Raw genomic sequence first — 24180 nt, 5'->3', positions numbered from 1 at the left:
GCTGCTATAAATATTTTTGCATACATAGGTCCTTTTCCTTTTTTTATGATGTCTTCGGGATACAGATCTAGTAGTGGTATTGTTGGATCAAAGGGTATGCATAGTTTAATCGCCTATTGGGCATAGTTCCAAAGTGTTCTCCACAATGGTTGGAGAAATATACAACTCCACAGACAATGCAGTAGTGTCTCAATTTTCCCACATATTTTCCAACATTTATTATTTTCCTTTTCTGTCATATTGGCTAATCTGACATGACCTCCCCTTTACAGAGATGAGTAAATGGAGGCAAAGAAAGGTTATTCCTCAACCACAGTTACACATTGAGAGAGCATCTAAACCAAGATTTGAAGTCAAGTCTTCCAACTTTGCTTCTTCTCCCTATCCATTACAACACACTGCTTTCACCTACACTCTTCCGAATGTCAATTTGAATAAAAGGGAAAAGTGACTAAACTATCTATAACTTTTGACATTGTTATGAGACTTATGATCCCAGGGGAAAATAATAATAGTAACAGTGAGCTTACGAGTAGTTCATGTTACATGGTGACTTAATGCTTGCAAAGTGCTTGACAAATACTGTCTCATTTGATCCCCTCATTGACTCTGGCAGGTAGATGCTATTATTACTCTCATTCTACAAATGGAGAAATTCATCCAGGAATAGGTTAAAACATAACTTGTCCTGGGTCACATAACCAGGGAGCATCAGAGGTTTAATTTGAACTGAGGTCTTGTGGACTCACAGAGAGCCCTCTATTCATTGTGCCACCTAGCAGAGTAAAATATCATTACAAAAATGAGCATCCTATAGATAGCAAAATATTTATACTAGCACGCTTTGTGCCAAACAACATCATGAGACAAAGTGAGTACCAATCAACTGGGGAATGGCAGAAGAATGCCATGGAATATTTTAGGGGAGTCATAAGAAAACTCAGAATTTTAGAGAAAAATTCAATCCATTTTCAGGGCTTCATACCCAGTATAAAATATGTGATGTCTAAGGAGGTCTGTGCTGCAGGAAGAGGCCTTCTCTCATTAATTAGATCCCTAACTTTTATCTCCAGCAAGGTTTTTCCAATGAAGATGCATGTATGAGCTCCACTTGAAGGACTTCCCACAATTGCTGCTTTTGTAAAGCTTCTGTCCATAGTGAAAACTGTGATGTCAAGTGAGTTCCACTATCCAGGGAAAGACAGGATCTCATTGAGCACATTCATAAGTCTTCTCTCCAGTATGAATCCTTGATGTAAAGGAAGAGATGATCTCTGGTTAAAGGCCTTCCAACATTGTGTCCTTAGAGGGCTTGTTTCCAAGGTGAATTTTCTGATGTCTAACAGGCTCTGTACTCCATTTGGATGAATTTCCACATTCATGACAGGGATATTATTTCTATTTCCTGTAAATTCTCTGATGAGAAATAAGGGAAGACTTCAGCCTAAATGATTTTCCATGTTGATTATATTAATGAAGTTTATCCTCTAGTACGGATTCTCTGATGTTTAGTTAGGGAAGAGCATGCATTAAGAGGTTTACGACATACTACACACTCCTAAGATTTCTCTCCAGTGTGGATTCTTTGATGTACAGCAAGATCACAGCAGTGTTTGAAAGCCTTTCCACCTTGATTACATTCATAAGGTTTCTCTCCAGTGTGGATTCTCTGATGTTTAACAAGACCAGAACTGCACCTGAAATTCTTTCCACATTGATTACATTCATAAGGTTTCTCTCCAGTGTGGATTCTCTGATGTACAACAAGATCACAACTTCTTCTAAAAGCCTTTCCACACTGATTACATTCATAAGGTTTCTCTCCAGTGTGACATCTCTGATGTACAACAAGATGAGAGCTTCTTCTAAAAGCCTTTTCACATTGATTACATTCATATGGTTTCTCTCTAGTGTGGATTCTCTGATGAAGAGTAAGGTTGGAGCTGCAACTGAAAGCCTTTCCACATTCATCACATTCATAAGGTTTCTCTCCAGTGTGGATTCTCTGATGTGCAGCAAGACTGGAGCTGTATCTGAAAGCCTTTCCACATTGATTACATTCATAAGGTTTCTCTCCAGTATGGATTCTCTGATGTACAGCAAGATTGGAGCTACAACTGCAAGCTTTTCCACATTGATTACATTCATAAGGTTTCTCTCCAGTGTGGATTCTCTGATGTACAGCAAGATTTGTGCTGCAATTGAAAGTCTTTCCACATTGATGACATTCATAAGGTTTCTCTACAGTGTGGATTTTCTGATGTAAAGAATAATGGGCCCTCTTTTTGAAGAAATTTCCACACTGATTACATTCATAAGATTTTTCTCCAGTGTGGATTCTCTGATGTACAAAAAGATGAGAGCTTCTTCTAAAAGCCTTTCCACAGTGATTACATTCATAAGGTTTCTCTCCAGTGTGGATTCTCTGATGTACTGCAAGATTGGTGCTACAACGGAAAGCCTTTCCACAGTGATTACATTCATAAGGTTTTTCTCCAGTGTGCATTCTCTGATGTACAGCAAGATTGGTGCTGCAACTGAAAGCCTTTCCACACTGATTACATTCATAAGGTTTCTCTCCAGTATGGACTCTCTGATGTACAGCAAGATTGCAACTCTGTATGAAAGCCTTTCCACATTTATCACATTCGTAAGTTTTTTCTCTAGTGTGGATTCTCTGATGTAGAGTAAGGTTGGAGCTGCAACTGAAAGCCTTTCCACATTGATTACATTCATAAGGTTTGTCTCCAGTGTGACATCTCTGATGTACAACAAGATCAGAGCTTCTTCGAAAAGCCTTTCCACAGTGATTACATTCATAAGGTTTCTCTCCAGTGTGGATTCTCTGATGAGCAGCAAGGTCGCAATAATGTTTGAAAGTCTTTCCACACTGATCACATTCATAAGGTTTCTTTCCAGTGTGACATCTCTGATGTACAACAAGATCAGAGCTTCTTCGAAAAGCTTTTCCACATTGATTACATTCATGAGGTTTCTCTCCACTGTGGACTTTCTGATGTACAGCAAGATTGCAACTCTGTGTGAAAGCCTTTACACGTTTATCACATTCATAACTTTTCTCTCCACTGTGGATTCTTTGACGTAGAGCATAATGAGCCCTCTTTTTGGAGGCATTTCCACACCGATTACATTCATAAGGTTTTTCTCTAGAATGGATTCTCTGATGTAGAGCAAGTTTGGAATTCTCTCTGAAAGCCTTTCCACATTGATCACATCGATAAGGTTTCCTGCCAGTCTGAATTCTCTGATGTATAATGAAGGATGAGTCTTCCCTAAAAGCTTTACCACATTCATGACACTCATGTGGTTTCTCCCCAGTATTAATTTTTTGATGGTAAATAAAGGATGACTGTTGACTCAAGTCTTTCCCACAATGATAAGAATCATAACATTTTTCTCCTGTGTGGATTCTGTGAAATACAGCACAAATCTGTCTCTTAGTGAAGTTACAGGGACCATCCCTCATGAAACTTTCCTCGTGAAGTTCTTTCACAGAAATGCTTAGCTTTGCAGTAATCTCTTTCATTTCAGGTCTAATCTCTGTTTCTGTAAGAAACAAAGAAAAAGACATACAGACAGACAAATGAATACACATATATAATTTTATCCTCCTCCTTCCATTGGGAGAAAGTAAACTTTTTTTTTGGTGAGGCAATTGGGGTTAAGTGATTTACCCAGGGTCACACAGCTAGTAGGTGTCAAGTTTTGAGATTGGATTTGAACTCAGGTCCTCCTGACTCCAGGGCCAGTGCTCTATCCACTGTGCCACCTAGCTGCCCCCAGGGAGAAAGTAAACTAATGGATCTACAGCTTACTTCCCCAGGCTAAGAGAAAAGTCTTCATAGATAAATGGACAGAATCAGTCATTTGAAAATGCCATTAGCTCACATCTACAGGATAACTTGATTTAAAAAGAACTTCAGACACAATCACATTGGATCCTCACAAACACCTGTGATACCAGTAAACCCAACATTCTTATTACATTCATAAGGCAGACCATGAGCTCAAAATGGCTGGGTGACCCGACCAACATCCCTGCAGCTGAGAGAAGAACTCCAACCCTGTGGCTGGGCATGCTCTGTCCACAGTGCTAGACAGCTTTTCTCCATTGAATTTTCTTTTGTTTTCTTTTTAAGAAAATTTATTTTGGGGGGCAGCTAGGTGTTGTGGTGGATAGAGCACCGGCCCTGAAGTCAGGAGTACCTGAGTTCAAATCCAGCCTCAGACACATAACACTCACTAGCTGTGTGACTCTGGGCAAGTCACTTAACCCCAACTGCCTTACTAAAAAAAAAAAAATTATTATTGCATGTTCATTTGTTCTGTCCCCGTCTTACGGTCTTCCTATTCCCTGAGAAACAACAATATTGAAAGTACACCAATTACTAACCAAACAATGGGGCTTTAAGTTCAAGGGAAAAGAAGAGTCAATCTGTGTGGCAAACTTCAGTGTTGCCTTATTTTAAGAAACTGCCATAGCCACCAATAACCGTGAGCAACCACCACTCTGATCAGTCAGCAGCCACCAACACTGTGCCAGAGACTCCACCAGCAATAAGATTAAGAATCACTGAAAGTTCAAATGATAGATAGCTTTTATTTATTCATTTATTTTGGGCTAGGCAATGGGGTTAAGTGACTTGCCCAGGGTCACACAGCTAGTAAGTGTCAAGCGTCTCAGGCCAGATTTGAACTCAGGTCCTCCTGACTCCAGCGCCGGTGCTCTATCCATGATAGATGGCTTTAATTAACGATGAAATATTTTAAAATTAAAGTATGTATATTTTTAAGACATAATAGGATTGCACATGTAAGAGACAACAGTATATTGAAAAAATAACTTTTACATGCACAGAGAAATAAAAAAATACAGGTGACTTATTTTATTGCAATATTCACTTTACTGTGGAGCTCTGGAACTGAACCCAGAATATCTCTGAGGTGTGACTGAAATTTTTTCATTCTTGTTTTGATTTTGACTCTTTCCTCCCTAATTCTACTCTCCTCCTTAAACTGTTACTACCCTCACTCCTTGAGTTCCCTCATATCCCATTGAACTACATGTGTCTCCATTCCCAAACACTCTCTTTTCCTTGGATCAGCTAAGAGTGAAGTCCACGATCTGTTGCTTCTTCTGAAGCATCTCCATATTTTTAGACCACGTTGGCAGCTCCTTGTCAGCAGGGTCTGGCTTTTCCCTTCCTAAAGCTTAGTGAGGTGCCTAGAAAACTGGAGGTGCTTTATCCATGCTTACTAATAATGACTGAGCCCAGGGCTGACACCAGGCCCCAGGCTCTACCTCAAGCCCTGTATTCTGGTCTCTGTCTTAGTTGGCCAATGCAGGTTCTGGCCTCAGACCCGTTTCTGGCCCTTACTTGCACCTTATCCCCTATGTTGAGTGACTTCTGTTTGATTCTAACCCTGATGGAACCTGACCAGATCCACAGTGAAGACCACAGAGACTTCTTTCTAGGCTCCTGAAGCATCTCATACTATTTGGACACCTGGGAGTTTCTGCCTCCCATTTCCCCAAACTGAAAGTGGCTGTCAACTCAATGAACGTGGCCAATGATTGTCCAAGAATGGGCCAAAGATTGAGCCTCAGAGATCAGGGGAGGGACACAGGTTGATAATTTATGTAAAGAACAGCCTTGGATTAATTCTAAGGCAGCAACCTTTGCAACTACTTACATGCTGCTGAATGGACAGAAAGAAAATCACAAAACCAGGCTGCCTGCCGTCCACTTCACCTTCAGGCTACATAATCTCAGTGTGGCCCTCACTGTGGAAAGGCCATCCTTTCACACCTCCCTAACTGACTCCCTTGGGGCAGCTAGGTGCTGAAGAGGATAGAGTACTGGTGAAGAAGACTGGAGTTCAAATCCAACCAAGTCACTTAGGCCTGCTGACTTCATTTTCCTTATCTGCAAAATAGGCCAGAAAAGTAAATGGCAAACCACACCAGTATCTTTGCCAAGAAAATCCCAAATTGGGTCATGAAGAGTCAGAAACAACTGAAATGACTGAATAACCACAGTTGAATCCCTATTACATTTACCAGAGCAGCTTTTCCAATTCTTTTTATTCTTCCCCAACCCTCCCTTATTTCTTGCTCTCACTCTCTCCACTTGCCACTAACCTTCTCAGCAGAGAAATTTGCCCCATATTTCATTAAAAAAAATTGGATACTTAACAAGAGCTATCTTATCCTCCTCTTCTCCAATAAATCAAGGGCCTTTTTTTTCCTCTATAATACTGGTAATAGATAAAAATGGTCCTCCCTCTGCTGGCTAAAGCAAATTCCTTTCCATGTGTAAATCATCCCGTTCCAGCACAGCATCTTCCTCAGTATACTGCCTCTTCAGCACTGCCTTTTTTCACTACTTTTCAGTCTCTCCTACACTAATGACTCCTTCCCTATTGTCACAAATAAAGTCATTTCTCTCCAATCCTCAAAACATTGTCGCTTGAGTCATTCAACCTAGGAGATAGTTTCTGATATCTTTCTTCCATTTCTTGGCTAAACAAGTGGAGGGAGCCCATTTACAATGGGTGTCTCCAACTCTTTTCCTTTGCTTTCTCTGAAATTCTCTGCAGTCTAGCTCCCAATGTCATTGTCCAATGGAAACTCCTTTCTCCAAAATGGCCCCAAAACTCAACGTTGCTAAGTCCACTGGCCACTTCTTCATCCTCATCCTTCTTGACTTCTCTGTAGCCTTTGCCAGTCAACCACCCATTCCTCTCCCTCTGGGTTTTAGTGACCCTCCTCTCCTGGTTCTCCAAACTAAATATATTCTTTCCCCTCAATGCTCCCATCTGCCTACTCTTCTAAAGCTCTCCAAGGCATCTTCCCAATACTGCAGACTCACAAATGAAGTGTCATGCACTCCTCACTGACTCACACAATTCACACTCCTGACCCCCATATTCAATCTGCTGCACAGCCCTGTGATTCCACCTAGGTAACATAACATCTCTCCATATACCCCCTTCTCTCCAACACTGCCATTATACACCCTTTTATCACCAACCCCTCTCCTACTCTTCCAGTCTTCTTTTATCTTATATCTCCACCAAACATGCTATACTTCACTGCTACGGGCACCCTTCTCTTCTGTGAACAAGACACTCCACTTCCTGACTCCACAGGCTTTCCTCACCATTCCTACACCTAGAATGCTCACCCTGGCTTCCCTCAAGCCCCAGCTAGAGCCCCCCTTCCACAATAAGCCTTTCCCAGTCCTTCACTTTAGTGCCTTCCCTCTCTCAATGAGCTCCAATTTGTCCTATCCATAACAGGTTTCCACATTGTGTTGACATGTTGTCTGCCGCACCAGTCTGTGAGCTCCAGGAGAGCAGGGGACGTTTTTTACATCTCTTTACATCACTGGTGCTTAGCACAACACACAGCAGACCCTTAAAAAATGTTCGTTGAATTGAAGAAGATCTAAGAGCCCATACTGGAAAGCCTAACCCCTTTTTGCATTTTCAGGGGAGTTCCATGTCCTCAAATTCAAAACAATACCTTTTTATAGGATCAGACATTTATCACTGGAAGAGAGCTTAAAGGCCACAGTGTCCAACTCCTTCATTTCACACATGGGGAAACTGAGGCTCAGAGGTTTTGTAATTTGTCCAGGATTCCACTGCTAAAAGTGTCTAAAAGAGAATTCCAAGTCAGGTCTTCCTGCCTCCAAATCTAGCACTTGCTTCACCTTCACACCTAGAAGCCTCTTGTAATCACAGCTCTCATCCACCTGCTTTCACCTCACTCACCTGGGCAGCAGCTCCTCAGGCCTTCTTGCTCCAGCAGCCATGGTGCTTCCCTTTCCTCAAAATAAAAGATCACATCTTCTCTGGGAACTGGCAGCCCTGGGCATGGGGAATCAGGGATAAGGATGGAAAAAACTAGTAATTTAGCTTCCTTTAGGTAAAAGAGTGTGCATACAAAGCGACTGCATTTTGAGAATCACTCCATCACGTTCACACATCTTTGGCTTCTCCCATTAATGCTTATCATGCCAGTAACCCAAAATAGGATGTGCCAGATCAGCCTTGAGCTCCAGCAAAAGGGACCTTGAAGAACTAGGTTTGGCCCTGTCCTCTACCCTGCTCCACACTCCCTAAAACCTATAAACACCTTGTTACTGTTCATTCAGAGAGTCTTTGCCTCTTCTGGAAGGATTCTCCAGCTGGAGAACTCAATGAACCTTAGTCCAAATTCTGACTCTTGGCCAGTCTGTTATTCCTGCCATTCACAGGGGCTTGCAAGCAAGGAGCACAGGATGGTTCCCAGGACTCCTTAAAAGCAAGGACTCCATAGCATTTATTTTTGGGAGCTCTGAGGAGAGGTGGGAGAGATCATGGAGCCAAATGGGAATCAGAAATTTTGGTCTTGGCACACTTTCTTCATAGAAGAATGGACTCACTGCAAAGTTTCCATTATGCAGAAATCAGAGGCAGCTGGGAGTGCAGTGGAGAGAGCCCTGGGCCTGGAGTCAGAGATGCCAGGGTTGAAATCCAACCTCAGGCAGTTACTAGCTGTGTGCCTCTGCAAAAGTCACTTAACCTCTGTTTGCTTCAGTTTACTCAAATGTCAAATGGGGATAATAATATCACCTAATGACATAATATTGTAAAGGAAGCACTTAGCACAACAGCTGGTGAACAGCAGGTGAACAGACAGGCTTATTCCCTTCCTGTCTTTCCCACTATCTGTGTTGGAGAATGGGGGCACTGCAAAGGAAGATTCAGGACAAACCTGCCATACCAGGCACATGTAGGAGCTGTGAGCTATAAATTGAGGCTTCTTAAGAAGAATGTTCCATACAGTAGGGCTATCCCAAAGAGGAAGGGGTCGCAAGGAAAATCTGCCTGAGCAGTTTCCAGACACCTGGCAGATAAAATTCATGTCCAGGGAGAGGCTGGACTACATAATGTGGGATTACTTCCACATCTGAGAGGCTTTAACACTGATCTGATCTTTGACCTAAAGTTACCTAGAATTGGCAAGAGACAGCTTCAGGAGCAACCAGGAAACCTCCAGGGTCTCTTCACACAATGTACTGACCTTTTATAGGAAAACCAGGCAGCAGGGGACCCTGTCTCTTGGACACAGGAGACCAGCACTTTTCCCTTTCTAGTAATTGCTAAATGCTCCAAACCCAGCGCACTCAGGAATGAAGACATTCCCTTGGATTGCAGACTGAGAGTGGCCAGGGGAAGTGTCCTTACCCAGGGAGAGCAGGTTCTGGGCATTCTCCACCATGACCTCCTTGTACAACTCCTTCTGAGGATGGTCCAAGAGGCCCCACTCCTCCTGGGTGAAGTCCACAGCCACATCCTGGAATGTTACCAGCTCCTAAACCATCAAAAGTCACAAGATTTAGCACTGAAAGAGACTCCAGAATTCCTGTAGTCTAACCCTCATTAAGTGAGAGGAGGAAACCGAAGCACAGAAAGGGGGTTTACCCAAAGGTGGTACCCTTGATGAGTGTCAGAGTCAACACTTTAAACCATCATCATCAAGAGCCCAATGGGCTTAATACTGAGAAAAGCATTCAATATGGGCAGTTGGAATAACAATGAGAATTGTCTTACTATCGAATGTGTCTCCTATGGACTCTGGGAGAAAGCAGGTGAGACAGAAGTATATGTAGAAGAAAAAGAGAGAAGATGATGTGAAATATCTTCCTTATTAGAACTAATAAACATGATAGGTTATAAAAAAAATTCTGTGAAGAGTTTCTGAGAAGTTGGCAGGTGAAACGTATTCAGAGGGTGGTGGATTTATAATTATAAAAAAGAGAGGAAAGAAAATGAGAAGATCTAGTTTATTTCCTGAGAAGCTAAAACAAAGTCTTATGTAGATAAATCACGAAAAGGATTCTAGAGACATGCTAATTACAATCTGGACTGAACTGAGGGCTATGAGACTTTCCAGCCAAGGGAAGGAGTGTTAGCTCTTGTTACACTAAGGGCTTGAGGCTGCCCTGGGTAAGATGTGTCATGGCCAAAACACCTTATTCCTTTGCTTTGTGATTGGTTTCATTTGTCAATAACATATATTTCCTCATTATAATATTTAATTCCCATAGTTGGTCATTTTGTTGTTCTTTTTGCTCAAAGAGAACCAAAATGACACCACTACATCAGGGTCAAAGTGTGTGTGACTATAGGATGATCAGACTACTAGAGCCCAGAAGGCTGCACCACAGGTTGGGCACAAAGAGTTCATGTGAACATCTGGGGTAGAGATGGCTCTGAATTTGCACATCTCACCGTTCTTTTGCTCTGCTGCCATTCTGCTTTGCTCACACAGCACAATACATTCTTTGATGTGGGTACACCATGCTGGGTAGTCCTTTGCCAGTGTCTCCCATGTCTCACAACTGATTACAAAGTTCTTCAGAGAGACCTTGGGAATGTCCTTCTATCCCTTCTTCTGCCCACATTGTGAGCGTCTTCTTTGCATGAGTTCTCTGTAAAATAGTCTTTCAGGCAAACATCCTTCTGGCATTTGAAGAACATGGCCAACCCATTAGAGCTGTGCTCTCTGCAGCAGACTGTGAATGCCTGGCAATCTCACATGAGAAATGACCTCAGTGTCCAGTACATTATCCTGCCAGATGATCTTCAGAATCTTCTTGACACAATTCAAGTGGAAGAGATTCAGGTTCCTGGAGTGGCGCTGGTATGCTGTCCAGCTTTCACAGGCATATAACAATGAGGTCAGCACAAGAGCTCTGTAGGCCTTCAGTATGGTATGCAGTCCAATACTTGTCCTCTCCCACACTTGTCTTGGCAGCCTCTCAAGCACTGAACTATCTCTGGCGAAGCAGGCATCAACTCTTAAAACTAGTTATCCCACATAGGAAATGATCTGAAGTACAAAATTTGCTAGTAAATAATGATCTAACTGTAACAGTTTACAGGTTACCTTTAAGTAAGGTCAACTAATTCCTCAGTAATCTGTGACAAAGGAGAGATTTACAGAGCTTATTTTTATTACAGAAGAGGAAGAAAAAAAATTACAACACCCTTAGAGACATGTTTTGAACAAAATTCAAGGACAAGGCAGGTCACCTGACTACTTACTCCTCCTATAGTTTCTTGACCCAGATTCATCCTGCGTCTGTCAACCTGTCCATCAAAGTGAGAAAACCCCAGAAGTCCTTGCTCTGCAGCTGATGAGTTTTACAACCAAAATATCACTTCATTTATTTAGTTATTTGTTTGTTTGTTTGTTTTTAGGCAATCAGGGTTAAGTGATTTGTCCAGGGTCACACAGCTAGTAAATGTCAAGGGTTAGGTTTGAGGCTGGATTTGAACAAAATATTAATTTAAAGGAGTATATAGTCTGAAGAAAGACTGGAAAAGAAGAACTTGTGGTTTGTAGACAGCAGTCATACCCCATCCTCCAGCTGTCAGAAAGGGAAACTCAACCTTAGAAAATCACACTGCTCAATGTAGACTTAGCCTCCAGCTGAAGAAAACATTAAAAGGAGCTAATCCACCAAGATTGGAAAGAGGAACTTAGGCTATTGTTAACCACTTTTCTCCAGCAGCCAGAAAGGGGAATTTAGCCTTTGACAAGTGTTACAATCCCATGATTATTTTAGTCCTACAACAATATGTGTCTTACTCTAAATTATCTATGACTAAATGATAAAGTCTTACAAATCTGTGTATTCACTAAATCTACAAGTAACCCAGACTTAAGAGAATATTTGTGTTACTCTGGCTTAGCTATGAAGGCTGGCTTTTCCCAAAGAAGGGAACTTAATACTATAATGAAACTAAAAATAAATCAAAGTAATTAAATAATAACTGATCTACAGATTATTTCTTTTCACAACCTCTTCCTCTGTGTACATGGAGGAAAGTATACTGTCAAGGTAAATGAGCTTATCCACAGGATTCAAAATTTGCTGTAATTAATGGTTCCACATACGCATGGTGCCTTTCATTCCATAATATAATAAAAAAGGAAATTGGTTCAGGGACCACAAAAGATACAAACTCAAATAAAGACTTAACAATATTTACACTTTTTATACTATAGTAATAAAATTATGGGCGCAGCTAGGTGGCAGAGTGGATGGAATACTGGGCCTCGAGTCGGGAAAATCTGAGTTCAAATTTGGCCTCAGACCCTTACTAGCTGTGTGATCCTGGGCAAGTCATTTAACTCTGTCTCAGTAGCCTCATCTGTAATATGAGCTGGAAAAAGAAAAAAACATACTCTAATATCTTTGCCAAGAAAACCCCAAATGGGGTCACAAAGAGTTGGACATGACTGAATAGGATCAATAATGATAACAAAATTGCTCAGAAGATATTTTACAGGCCTGAAGAAAACAACAAAATTCATTTGGAAAAACAAAAAACCTACAATATTCAAGGGGAATGAAGAAAAGAAATAAGGCTATACGGGGAAAAGCACTTCCAGACCTCAAACGGTACTAGACAGCAGCAGTCATCAAACACATGGGTTTTGGTAAAATACCATTTACCATTTGGTATTGGTAAAAATAAAAGAGAGAGAGAGACGAATGAATGGAACAAATGAAACAAGGGAAATTCAGAATCACTAGAACTCAGTAAGTCAGCATTTGATAAAGTGCAAAACAGACTACTTAGGGTAAAATTCCTTATTTGGTTAAGACACTGCTGAGAAAACTAGGAAGCAGTCAGGAAGGACATTAGGATTAGACCAACATCTTACACCACACTCTATGAGACATTCTATATGGATGCTATTGTTGTTGTTCAGTTGTTTCAGTTATGTCTGACCCTCCACGACCCCTTCTGGTATTTTCTTGGTAAAGAAATTAGCAAGGAAAACAGCCCTGATATCTAGAGCCAGAGGGTAAAATAGAAATTGAAAGAACTCCCCAATCACCTCCTAAAAAAGATCCCACAATGAAAATTCCCAGGGCAAGGAGAAAAGAGTATAAGCATCCAGAAAGAAGTAATTCAAACGTCCTGGAGCCACAGTCAGGCTAACACAAAACTGAGCAGCTTTTACATTAAAAAATCAGAGGGTGTGGAATACGATACTCAGCAAGACAAAGGAACTGGGATTACAACCAAGTATCACATACTGAGAAAAACTGAGTAAAATCCTTCAGGGGCAAAAATGGACATCCAATAAATGAAGGATAATCACGCATTCCTAATGAAAAGACTAGGGCTTGGGGCAGCTAGGTGATGCAATGGATAGAGCACTGGCCCTGGAGTCAGGAGAACCTGAGTTCAAATCCAGCCTCAGACGCATAACACTCACTAGCTGTGTGACCCTGGGCAAGTCACTTAACCCCAATGCCTGGCCAAAAAAAAAGAAAAAGAAAAAAGAAAAGAAAAGGAAAGGAAAGACCAGGGCTGAACAACAACAACAAAAAATCTTCAAAGATAAGACCCAAGAGAAGCATCAAAAGGTAAACAGGAAAGAGAAAACAGAAGATATTTAATAAGGTCAAACTGTTTCTATTCCTACATGGGAAGATGATACCAGAAATTCTTAAGACCTTTCTGACTATTAGGGCAATTAGAAGGAGTACACATTGACAGTATACACTGACTGTGATGGGATGATATTCAAGAAGACAAAATTAAGGGGTGAGAAAGAGAACTGCATTCCAAGAAGGGGGAAGGGAAAAAAAAAGAAGGGGGAGAATTATCTCACATAAAGAGGCAAAGAAGAGCTATTACAGTGAAGGTGAAGATCAGGGAGGTGGAATGGAGGGCTTGGGCCTCACTGTCATCAAATTTGGCTCAAAGACGGATAACATACATGCTCAGATGGCTATAGAAATGTCTCTCATCCTATAGGGAAGTAAAAAGGATGGGAATTGGGCAGGGGAGAACTGACAGAAAGAAAGGCAGATGGGAGGATGCATTGGTCAAAAGCAAAACACTGGTAAAGAGAGAAAGAGAGGATAAATAGGGCAAAATAGGATGGAGGGAAATACACAGCTAGTTACAATAACTGAAATATGAATGGAATGAATTCACTCATAAACTGAAGAAGACAGAATAAATTAAAAACCAGAATCCTACAATAAGCCATATATAAGGTACACATTTGAAGCAAAGAGTAAAGGTAAGGGGCTGGAGAAGAATCTATTATGCTTCAGTTGAAGTTAAAAAAAAAGAGTGGGAGTAATGATCATCTGTGACAAAGCAAAAGCAAAAACAGATCTAATTCAAAGAGATAAGGATGAAAACTATATCTTGCTAAAAGGTGTCACAAACAATGAAGTGATGTCAGTACTAAACATATATGTACCAAATGGTATAGCATCTAACTTTTGAAAGGACAACTTAAATGAGTTACAGGAGGAAATAGACAATAAAACTATACTAGTGGGGAAACTCAACCTTCCCTTCTCAGAACTACATAAATCTAACTAAAAAATACACAAGAAATAAGTTAAGGAGGTAAATAAATTTTAGATAAGTAAGATTTCTAGACTTTGGAGAAAATTGAATGAAAATAGAAAGGAATATACCTCTTTCTCAGTAGTATATAATATTTACACAAAAATTGCTCATGGATTAGAGCACAGAAAGCTCACAATCAAATGCAGAGAAGCAGAAATATAAAACACAAAGCCTATTCAGATCAAAATGCAATAAAAATTACATTCAATAAAGGGCAGTGAAAAGATAGATAAAAATTATTTGGAAACTTATTCATCTAATCCTAAAGAATAAATGCATAAAAGAATAAATCATAGAAATAATGATTTCAGGAAAGAGAATGACAACAGTGAAACAACTTAACAACATTTATAGGATGCATCAGAAGCAGTAGTTTGTGGGAAATCGATATACCCAAACACTCATATACATCTACACTTAATTGCAGCCAGGAAAAAAAAAATGGTAGCCATGGTGGGGGGTGAAAAGGGAAGGTGGAAGAAGGGGGAAAAAAGAGCAAAGTAAAAAGTGTACATCAGAGAACAAAAGAAAACTGACAAGGAATCAAAGAAAAGAGATAGGTAAAACACAAGGCATAGTTTTTACTATATAGGTTTTATTGAAATGGAAATTTATTGCTCTATATTTTGAATCCTCTCATGTTGTTTTGCACGTGGCAATGGTTGTTTTCCCCTTTCCTTATTTTGTATTTAAGTTTAAAATAAAAAAAATTACAAATTAAAAAAAATATATATATTCCAAACCACTTACATTTGTAAAGCAAAAACAACATTGAGGTGAAAAGAAAATGCCCAGGACTTCGAATAGTTCCCCAAACTCAGCCCTTTACCTATGTCCTCTCTAACAAGGGAAGTACTAGGTCCTTCACAAATGCTAATTAACCGCCAAAGAAGGTACACTTCTCTTTGGCCTCCTCCAAACAGCTCTGCTAAGGGCCTTTGAACATGTGAATGTGACCCACAAGCCAACTTAACTTGTTTTCTGGAGTTGCCATATTTTCCAGAAACACTGGACCAGAGTATGCAGGAGGCCAGAATAACCCCCAGCCCCAGCTCATAGTATTTGGACCTTTCAACCCTCACTGCCCTCTCAGTGTGCCCTTGAGTGTCAAACCAGCTACAAGACAGGACTAGTCACTGTGTACCATATGGATAAACTGTGCAGCTGGGACCCTGGAAATTAAGCAGAGCATCCTGTCTTCAAGGTCTGGTAGGGAGAGCTTGGCCAAAAAAGCAAAGGGGAGGGGGGAGCAGTTCTATGGATGTGTGGGGGAGGGGGGCTAGGCATGCATAAAGTAAACAAAGACAAGACCCCTGCAGAAGAGAGGAATGAGTGAAGTGGTCATCCCGGTGACTCAGGGATCAAGAGGGAAAACTTCAAAAATGAACACAGGAGGGCAGCAACTGGGATGGGGGGAGAGTAGTAAGTAGTGCTTGTGATGCCAAAGTGCTGAGAATCAGTTCAAAACACAGAAGGAGAGACCAGGGCAGTGTTGTTACTACTGTTTTCAATTCCCTGCCTATTTCTGTAAAGAAACAATCCAAAGGTAGGGGATGGCCAGCCTCACAGACAATCCTCTTTGTCTCTGGAAATGGCCTCTTTGGCTGATGTGGGTCAAGTCTGAAGACAGAGTGCACTCACCTGAGCTGAGGGTCTGCAGCTCCCAGGGGCCATTCCCTCTGGCTCCATGCTCCCTACTTGGTCAGGCCTTGGTTCTCTGGAGACTGAGCTGGGGAGGGAGAAGGATCCCAGGGCAGGAGGCTGACCAGCAGGGATTTACAGGGGTGAGGCACTGCCCTCAGGGTGAGAGTGCAACCTACAGGAAGGGTCAGGTTTGGAAATGAGATGATTCCACTCTGTCCTACTCCTTCACTTCTGTCCCCTCCCCTCCCCCATTCTCTTTCAGAGACCCAGGAGGCAGAAGGGGCTTGGGATCCCAGGTGGGATGAGACCAGTCAGAGCCTCAATGGCTCCTGAATCAGAGCTCTCCCTACACTTGGTCCTCTGTCCTCCTTGCCTCCCCTCTCCCCAGCTAACACACCCACATTATCTAGACAACAGACTGAATGCTTGACCTAGGTAGGAGGGAAGCTTAGAAAGGAGTCACTATGGAATGACCAGAGGAAGCCTGAGGCTGGGAGACAAAATCCAGTCTGGGATTCAGCCCCCTGGCAGGAGGGCTGACGGCTCTGAAGAAGAGGGGGCAGGAAAGCAGAAGGCCTGGGGAAGGGGAGCACAAGTAGGGGCTGGGAGACATTCTAACCCAGCTCATGGTAGGGAGGTCGGGGACACTGGAGTGACAGAAGGGCTCCAGGTGGACACTGAGCCTGGGAAAGCAGGATGGCTGTGTGCTGAGGTCTAATTAGGAGCTGGGGGGGAAGCAGCCAGGCGGCATAGTCGATAGAGCATTGGCCCTGGAGTCCGGAGGACCTGAGTTCAAATCTGGTCCTTACTTACTAGCTGTGTGATCCTGGGCAAGTCACTTAACTCCAATTGCCTCATCAAAAATATAAAAATAAATAAAAATTCAAAAAAAGAGTTGGGCAGGACTCCTGGGACCCTCTGGAAGAGCTTAGACTTGGAATCCCTCAAGGGAGACTGAGCACAGGGAGCCAATGCCTAGGATCTGATAGCGAAGCAGCCCAGGAGTTGGGGGAACAAATAAGGGGGCCAGGAGCTTTGGTTCCTGCATCCAAAGTGGGGTCAGACTTTGGATCCTTACAAGGGGCTTGGTCTGAAGGAAGAACAACTCAGTCTCTAAAAGCTTGGGGTAAGGAGACCAGACACCTGGGTCCTGATGGGAAGACAGAAAGCAGGATTCCTGGGTTTCTAGGGTGTAAAGTCTGAATTTTGGGAAAAGGTGACCCCATGGTAAGTCTGGGGAGGGTGACTCCAGGCATTTGCAAAGTGACTGAAAGTCTGGAAAGGGTTAGGAGTGGTGAGCTTGTCCAGTAGCCAGGCCTGGGAAGAAGGATTGCTGTAGGTGGACCCAGAGGATATGTACCACAAAATCAGGTGAGGAGGATGAGACCCAATGGTGAGAGAAGCCAGCAGAAGCCAGGAGATGGGAGGAGCCAGCAGAAGCCAGGAGATGGGAGGTGGGGTGGGAGGGGGCTGGCTCAGACCTACCTAGATATGCACCCACAGAGCTGGCTTCCAGAAGCTCTCAGAGATCTCAGCTCCTGGGGAAGAAGTCAGAGAGATCTCTGCTCTAAGGCAGAGAGATCTCAGTTTTAAGGGAACACACAGAGATCTCATCTCCAAGAGAAGAAGGCAGCACGATCTGAACTCAAGAGCAGGTAGAGAGATCTCAGCTCCAAGGAGGTAGTTCAGCTGCAAGGGAAGAAGGCAGAGCAATCTCAGGAACAAGTTCTTGTTTTCAGCCAGCCCACTCAGGGAGAGTCCTCCTAGTCCAGGGCTGGGAAACCTGCAGCCTTAAGGCCACGTGTGGCCTTCTAGTTCCTTAAGTGCAGCCTTTTGACTGAATCCAAATTGTACAGAACAAATTCTTTTATTTTTACTAATACATTTTTGTTCATCTTTTATATTTTTATTTTATTTTTAAATGAACACATTTAAAATATCAAAGAATAAAATAAGTTTCAATGAAATAATCCTCTCAGATTAACCAGCACAATTAGAACATTAGTAAGCCATAAGAGCTAAATTGACTTGGCAAGAGTTTATAGGGGTGGGGCACACCAGTCTGTTATCAGCTTTTGACTATGGTGTACTGTTTCTGTTTGAAGTGAAATTTGTGAATAGTTGCATAACTAAAGAATATTTTTTAATTCTGTCTGCTTAACAGACCATCATATCAAAGAAGACCAAGAGAACGCTGAAGGAAGAACACAGATTTTTAATGAAGATTGGGAATTGCAATATTATCTTGTTCTGCTAAAGATGATTTGTTTGCTTTTTAATACTACAATATCAACATTAAAGAAATTCAGTGCTCATCAGCATTATAACACTCATAAGGACCACAAATATTTTCAATCAGAAGGAGAGGCACAAAAGGTTGTATTGCAGAAGTTAAAAGATGAAAAGCAAAAGCAAAGACAATTCTTTTAAGTAGCAATAAGACCTGGAAATAATGCCACTGAAGCAACTCACAAAGCACATATATTTGGGGGAAAAGGAGAGACATTCAGTGATGTAGAAATTGTACTGTCAGGGGACTTCTGGGAGCCAAGATGGTAGAGTAAGCAGTACATCACTATCACTCTCCCTTTTTGACCTCTTAAAAAAAAAACAGAAAATAGTGCCCCAGGAAAAACCCTGGAACAGCAGAGCCAGCAGAAAGATAGGGTGTAGCAGTCTCTTAACCTGGGGAATTTGGAGGATCAGCAAGAAAGGTCCATTTCACTAAGGTAAAAGGGGATCACATTCGGGGACCTGAAGTATCCCAGCAAGCCAAAGGCAAGCCTCACCTCAGCAAACCAGCAGAAGAACCTAAGTCCCATGAAATGGAAGTGGATAGCAGAATGCATTAAAAACCATAATCCCACAATTCACCTCCTTGACTTCTTTCTTGTTTATTTTGTGGTTAGATTTTTCTAGTTCTGAGAGGGGGAGGTTGAGGTCCCCCACTAGTAGAGTTTTGATGTCTATTTCTTCCTGTAACTCCCTGCACTTCTCTAAGAATCTGGATAGTATACCACTTGGTGCATGTATGTTTAGTATATGTTGTTTACAAGAAACACATCTGAAGCAAAGAGACACACACAGAGGAAAGATAAAAGACTGTAGTGGAATATATTATGTTTCAGCGGAGGTAAAAAAAGCAAGGGTAGCAATCCTGATCTCAAACAAAGCAAAAACAAAACCATATCTAATTAAAAGGGATAAAGAAGGAAAATGCTATAAGGTACCATAGGCAATATTTGACCATCTAAAGGCAGAACCACCCTTAATGTAAAATACAGTTAAAATTTAGCATTTAAAGTGATATGTTTAGGAGATGTAAGAATAAGAATTAAGTGAAATTGGATCAGAACTGCCCTATTCTACCCTCTGCATGGAATCAGTCTACAGAGTCAAAGGGATAAATGGCTAAAGTGGTTTTTATATCTAAGATAATTCTAAGATAATCAACTGAATTGATGTCATTTAACTGGCAATTTTGTTTCATGTATTAAAATTGTAACATTGTTTATGCTATTATTATGCTTCTAATTTTTCTCATTTTTGGATTTGTGCAATACATCTTATAAGAATGCTGTTTATTTGAAAAAATGATTTTTAGATGGTTATATAATGGTACCCTTAGAAAATGAACTGTTCTTTTGATATGGACAGTGTAAAATTATGACTTAACCTGTAAAAATGTAGTTACAATGTTCAAAAACTGTTACATATTTAATTGAGTATATTTTGCTTCAAAATGAATAATTTTTACCAAGTAATGAATTCTTATGCCAAAATCTTAAATCTTTACATTTGTCAAATACAAGTTTATTATGTTTATTTGATATCTCACACGATTTACCAAGATAAAGTCAAAATGGATACACAATCTAGATATAAAGAGAGATTTTACAAGAAAATTAGAAAAACATGGGACATATTGTTGTCAGACTTATGGATAGGTGAACAATTTATGAATCAACAAGAGATATAGAGGGAAATTAGGAAAAAATGGATAATTTCAATTACATCAAATTAAAAGGTTTTTGTACAAATAAAACATGTATAGCCAAGATCGGAAGGCAAACTGGAAACTGGAGAAAAAAATTTATATACAGTTTATCAGATAAAGGTGTCATATCTAAAACATATAAAGAACTCTGTCAAATCTATAACAATATGAGTCATTCCCCAACTGATACATAGTCAAAGGATATGAACAGACAGTTCTCCAATGAAGAAATAAAAATAATTTACAGTCAGATGAAAAAAATGCTCTATATCATTACTGATCAGAGAAAGGCAGATTAAAACAATTGGCTAAACTGATAGAAGAGGAAAGCAACAAATGCTGGAGTGCAGTTGGAAAAACTGGGCTACTAATTCATTGTTGGTGGACCTGTAAAATGCTCCATTCATTCTGGAGAGCAATCTGGAATTGTGCCCAAAGAGTTTTTAAACTACCTATACCCACTGACCCAGCAATACCACTACTTGGTCTGTCTCCAAAGAGGATTAGGGGAAAAGGAAAAGAATCCATATGTTCTGAAATGTTTATATCAGCTCTCTTTGTGGTAGCAAAGAAATGGAAATTGCAGGGATGTCCATCAGTTGGGGAATGGCTGAACAAGTTGTGGTGTATGATTTTGATGGAATACTACGGTGCTATAAGAAAGGATAAGCGGAAAGATTTTAGAAAAACATAGAAAGGCTTGCACAAAAAAAGAAAGAGTGAAACCAAGAGAACATCGTATACAATGATAGCAATGTTGTTTTAAGAACAATTTTAAGCAACTAAATTATTTTGTCTATTATAAATATCCAAATTAACTGTAAAGGACGTATAAAGAAAGACGCTACCTGCATCCAGAGAAAGAACTGATAAATAGAAGTATGTGTAGAATAATTTTACATATATGCATATGTGTGTGTGTGTGTGCATATATGTATACATCGTGTGTCTAATGGCAGTCAACATTAGGATTGGGGATTGAGAAAAGAAAAAGAAAGAAAAAAAGAAATTTACAAGATAATTTTGTTGCATATAGCAACTTGTATTATTTGCAGTAGACGTGCAGTTTCAAGTACAATCATCTTTTTTATTGTACTATGTTATGGAAATGCTTGTTTTACTCCATAAATTATAAATCAAACTATTTAAAAATAATAAATCATGGAAAGTACAAAGAACCTTGCAAATTTTCCTTATTGTTAAAAGGACAATTCTTCATTCAGACTTTCACCTGGATTAAGGAGGCAAAACTCAGGACTAAGACAATTAAAAGAAGTTTCTGATAACATGTTAAGTTGGCAAAACATTGCGGAACTTATCATTGCAGATCAGCAAGGGATTCAAGGTAAAACCTGCTTTTATTAATAATTTTTGTAATGAGATAAAAGACAATTTGGATAAGCTCAAGTCAGGAAAAGGGCACTGCATCTCAGCACCTCCTTAATCACCAGTACATGAGGGCTAACAGGCACAAACAGGCAACTCAAAAAGACAAATTCAAGGGGCCCCTTAACATTCCTCAACATGTGCAATGTCATGAACAGCACGTAGTACCAAAGCAGAGGACTGAAGGAGGCCTTCCCCAATGCTGATTTCCTTATGAACTAGAAAAACTGTATTTTATAGTGATTTTTCTGCATTTCCTGTGAGGTTTCTATGGCCTAATACATGGTCAATTTTTGTGAAAGTGTCATGCGCGGCTGAGTAGTAATAGGTGTACTCCATCCTATTTTCCTTCAAATTTCTCCAGGAGTCTATCATCTAACTTTTCTAAAATTCCATTCTTTTCCTTAATTCTTTACTTTATTTTATGATTAGATTTAGTTGGCCTAAGAGATCTAAATTGAAGACCCCTAAATTTGCTAAAACAATTTAGCATGTATTTCTTTCAAAGCTACACATACAGACACACACATATCCCTAAGTGCACTGTGGTGCCACCTAGCCACCCCTAAGTGTTTGGGTGCTCTGTAACAGTCAATGGTCAATAAGTATTTATCAAGTACCTACCAAGAGCCAGATATTGTGCTAAGGACTGGGGATTCAAAGACAAAAATGGAAGGACAGTCTTTGCCCTCAAGGAGCTTACTATCTGATGGGAAAAGCCAGCACTCAAAAGGAAGCTAAAAAGGCAGGGAGGGGGCAGAGAAGATGCTGTACACTGGGCATCCTCAGGAAGGGGGGAGAAGTCAGGTAGAGGAGTGAGGAGATGTGGGAGTCAGAGTCCAGGGCCCCACCCCCATGGTGTTGAGGAATGGATGAGGGAGGACTGAGAAGGGAAGAGGTTTGGAAAAGCTTCTGTTAGGACTGAGTTAGAGAATCAATTACAATCAGTAAAAGGATGGCCTAACAGTGAGAGCCCACACTATTAATAAATGTGATAAAGTGAAGAATTGTGACTCAGGACGGTGGGAGGTGAGCAGAATAACCAGGTAACTGCTTCACAAGCTTGTAAACCAAAGCCAGGTTTATTCAATTTGATAGGAGGGTGGCTCTCCCCCTCAAGGAAAGTTCACACCTCTCAGGGAGGAAAGCAGCGTTTTAAAGGGGCCACTGAGGAGTGGGACGGGAATGGGGTGAAAGTGAATTGAACAAGGTCCCTGTTACCGGGTCTCCAAGCTTATGTGGTGAAACAACCCACTGACCCAGTTTCTCCATAACAGATTAGGGGAGCCTCCTGCGACCCTCTGGTAGAGCTTAGGCTTGGAATCCCCCAGGGGAGACCGGGCACAGGAAGCCAGTGCCTGGGATCTGACAGTGAAGCAGCCCAGGAGCTAGGGGTCCAGAGAGAAGCTGGGGATCCGGAGAAGGAGGCTAGGCAGGAATTCGGGGTCCTGAGAAAGGTGCCAGGCAGAAGCTGGGGGGACCAGGAAGGAACTGGTGGTCCATATAAGGGGACCAGGCAGAAGCTGGAGGTCCAGAGAAGGGGCCAGGCAGGAGCTGGGTGGCCAGAGAAGGGGGCCAGGCAGGAGCTGGGGGTCCTGCTTCCAAAGCAGGGTCCTCAGGGCAGGCAGAACTCCGGATCATGATGGGGGGGTCGGAAGGGACAACAACTCAACCCCTAAAGGCGGGCGGGGTCAGGGACCCAGAACACCTGGAGCCTGCGGGGGGCTGGAAACAGGACTCCTGGGTCTCCAGCACAAAGTGAGCCCCGATGGTGAACCTGCAGAGGGAGATGAGCCCGGCAGTCTGGCGGTGTTGGGGGGTGGGCAGTGGGGGCTCAGCACCAGGGCGGACAAAGAAGAGGGGAAGCAAGGGGTGAGGGGCGGAGCCCCGAAGGCAGGGTAGCCGGCACAAGACACGACCGCTGGGGCCGACCTACCTGGGACCTGCAAGCACTGAGAGCGGAACGAGCTCTGCTCCACGCGAGGCAGGAAGAGGGAGCCCCGCCCGGCCAGGCTCCGCCCCGGGTCCTCTCCCCTGCCACGTTCGTCCGGACCCAGCAGCTGACACCCACAACAGAGACCCGCCCACCCTCGCTCCCCGCCCCCACAGCTCACCTAACACAACCCCCATCTCCCTGGCCAGCCGGGCCCCGGGTGAAACTGCGCCTGCGTAAGCAGACCCAGACCGGAAGAGGCCGGCAAGCTTCTCCAAGGCCTGGGACAAGGCCGAGGGGCGGTACCGCTCCGGGAGTTCCAAGGGAAGGCCGCCTCCGGTTGCGACCACCACCCTTCTGGGAAATGTAGTCCGGGCTGCGGCTCTGGCCTGTGTTCTGGGCGGATGGATGGGGCGGGGCCCAAGTGTTGTCCGCCGCTGATTCCAATTGGCTGCGCCCAAGGCGGGGCTGGGCCTTCACCACTGAAAGTGAGGGCGGGGCCAAGGAGATGGGGCAGGGTGGGGGAGGATAGAGGGGGAGGAGACGGGCCCGGGGGCGGGGCGGGCCCGGCCCAGAGCTCTGAGTGGCCTTGACTCAGTAGCCGACCGGCCCCTCACCAAAGAGAGGGTTAGGGCTTTATGTTCACCACCCCTTAAAGCTTAGGGGGGCTCACGTCCAGGGTCCCCCGAGGGGGCGTAGAATGGGCCTGAATGTCCAATACAAGCAACGCTGAGAGTTCCCCTTGAGGGGC

At 42.3% G+C, this 24180-nt stretch overlaps 2 protein-coding genes across 2 annotated transcripts in view; both read right to left on the bottom strand.

Moving 5' to 3' along the window:
• Positions 1–17685, bottom strand: part of LOC110197754 (uncharacterized) — a 420263-nt gene extending 402578 nt beyond the window's left edge. The window contains 1 exon segment of the mRNA XM_078146387.1: positions 17599–17685. The gene's annotated coding sequence lies outside the window, so the exon portion shown is untranslated.
• Positions 1–17685, bottom strand: part of LOC110197826 (uncharacterized) — a 61218-nt gene extending 43533 nt beyond the window's left edge. Inside the window, 6 exon segments of the mRNA XM_078146285.1 lie at positions 1287–1488; positions 1490–3567; positions 7801–7896; positions 9259–9385; positions 16111–16285; positions 17599–17685. Of these exon segments, the coding sequence (XP_078002411.1) occupies positions 1287–1488; positions 1490–3567; positions 7801–7896; positions 9259–9385; positions 16111–16158 (2551 nt within the window). The 5' untranslated portion in view covers positions 16159–16285; positions 17599–17685.
• Positions 17686–24180: the final 6495 nt, after the last annotated feature.

The sequence above is a fragment of the Phascolarctos cinereus genome, unplaced genomic scaffold, assembly GCF_003287225.1.
Source record: "Phascolarctos cinereus isolate Bilbo 61053 unplaced genomic scaffold, phaCin_HiC Scaffold_726;HRSCAF=1367, whole genome shotgun sequence".
In the NCBI taxonomy this organism is placed as follows: Eukaryota; Metazoa; Chordata; class Mammalia; order Diprotodontia; family Phascolarctidae; genus Phascolarctos; species Phascolarctos cinereus.
This window is presented reverse-complemented; position numbering and strand designations above follow the sequence as displayed.